The following is a 2,026-nucleotide window of genomic DNA, read 5'->3' on the forward strand; positions in this document are numbered from 1 at the left end:
AAAAAAAAAAAAAAAAAAAAAAAAATCTAAGCTTTTTAAAAATGATATTGTGAATTGAATTGTTTTCTTAATATCATTTTTAGATTGTTTGTTGCTTGTTGTAGTAGGCCAAATAATGAGCTCCCAAAGATATATATGTTTTAATCACTGGAACCTGAGAATATGTTAGATTATACAAACAAGAGGAATTAAGGTTGCAGAAGGAATGTCAACCGACAGTAAAATAGAGATATTATCTTGTATTATTCTGGAGGGCCCAAAGTAATCATAAAGGTTCTTAAAATTGGGAGAGAGAATCAGAAAGTCAGAGAAAAGATGCAACTTTGTTGACTTTGAAGATAGAAGAAGGGGACCATGAACTAATGAACATGAGAGGTAGCTAGGAACTGGAAAAGGCTAGCAAAAGGCAAGACTATTCCTTGTCACCTCCAGAAGGGAACAAAGGACTACATGCCCCAAATTCTTATATTCACATACCTGAATATGTTTTACTTCTTTCCCTCTCTGCAGGTCTTGGCAGAAAACATCACCATGGTCACTGAATTCCTGTTGCTGGGTTTTTCCAGCCTTGGTGAAATTCAACTGGCCCTCTTTGCAGTTTTTCTTTTTCTGTATTTAGCCATTCTTAGTGGCAATGTCACCATTATCAGTGTCATCCACCTGGATAAAAGCCTCCACACACCAATGTACTTCTTCCTCGGCATTCTCTCAACTTCTGAGACCTTCTACACCTTTGTCATTCTACCCAAGATGCTCGTCAATCTACTTTCTGTGGCCAGGATAATCTCCTTCACCTGTTGTGCTCTTCAAATGTTCTTCTTCCTTGGTTTTGCCATTACCAACTGCCTGCTATTGGGTGTAATGGGTTATGATCGCTATGCTGCCATTTGTCACCCTCTGCATTACCCCATTCTTATGAGCTGGCAGGTGTGTGGAAAACTGGCAGCTGCCTGCGCAATTGGAGGCTTCTTGGCCTCTCTTACAGTAGTAAATTTAGTTTTCAGCCTCCCTTTTTGTAGTGCCAACAAGGTCAATCATTACTTCTGTGACATCTCACCAGTTATTCATCTGGCTTGTACCAACACAGATGTTAATGAATTTTTGATATTCATTTGTGGGGTTCTTGTACTTGTGGTTCCCTTTCTGTTCATCTGTGTTTCTTATCTCTGCATTCTGAGGACTATCCTGAAGATTTCCTCAGCTGAGGGCAGACGGAAAGCTTTTTCCACCTGTGCCTCTCACCTCACTGTTGTTATTATTCATTATGGCTGTGCTTCCTTCATCTACCTGAGGCCTACAGCAAGCTATGTGTCCAACAAAGACAGGCTGGTGACGGTGACGTACACTATTGTCACTCCATTACTAAACCCCATGGTTTATAGCCTCAGAAACAAGGATGTCCAACTTGCTATCAGAAAAGTGTTGGGCAAGAAAGGTTCTCTAAAATTACAGAATTGAAATATTATTACATTTTAGATTTCTCAATAAATAATGCCTTTTTATCACATGCGTATTATAACTCTAACATATTCATTGAAATAATAGGAGTCCTTAAGATACATGACATAAAATATGTTTTCTCCTTACAGTTTCTTTAAACTTAATCCACAGGTTAATGTTTTCATTTTCTTATATGGAATCTCAGGGAGCTCTTCAAATTTAAATGCCCAGTTCACTGTGATAACTGAAAATTTAAACTTAATTTAAAGCTAAAATTTCTGCCTTTTCTGGGTGTAGATTTTTGAATTGGGGAGCCTTCATTGGTACCAATGAAGGTTGATTTATGTATTAGCTCTTTCAGCAAACACTTTTCTCTCTACTTATTTCAGTGACTGGTCCTTCAAGCGTTACACTGTGGGGGGAAGGATAGGTGGAGGGAACATCTTTCTTGATTGCCACTGTCATGTTCTGGCAATAGTACTTTCAGATGTTGCACACTGAGTCTTTCTCATGCAGGGAGCTTTCCTGGTTGCTGAAATAATTCCTTACTTGGAACTTCTACCACATTTCTTGTGATATGGTTGAA

The 2,026-nt window shown here is 38.5% G+C and overlaps 1 protein-coding gene across 1 annotated transcript; it reads left to right on the forward strand.

Moving 5' to 3' along the window:
- Nucleotides 1-450: 450 nt before the first annotated feature.
- Nucleotides 451-1,458, forward strand: LOC108522978 (olfactory receptor 10R2). The gene has a single exon (XM_017863442.1). The coding sequence runs from the start codon at nucleotides 451-453 to the stop codon at nucleotides 1,456-1,458; it is 1,008 nt and encodes a 335-aa protein (XP_017718931.1).
- The last annotated feature ends 568 nt before the right edge of the window (nucleotides 1,459-2,026 follow it).

The sequence above is a fragment of the Rhinopithecus bieti genome, unplaced genomic scaffold, assembly GCF_001698545.2.
Source record: "Rhinopithecus bieti isolate Rb0 unplaced genomic scaffold, ASM169854v2 scaffold_69716, whole genome shotgun sequence".
Classification (NCBI taxonomy): domain Eukaryota; kingdom Metazoa; phylum Chordata; class Mammalia; order Primates; family Cercopithecidae; genus Rhinopithecus; species Rhinopithecus bieti.

Excerpts from the sequence above, each read along its gene's own strand:
- LOC108522978 (XM_017863442.1), top strand. The coding sequence starts at position 451 with ATGCCCCAAATTCTTATATTCACATACCTGAATATGTTTTACTTCTTT.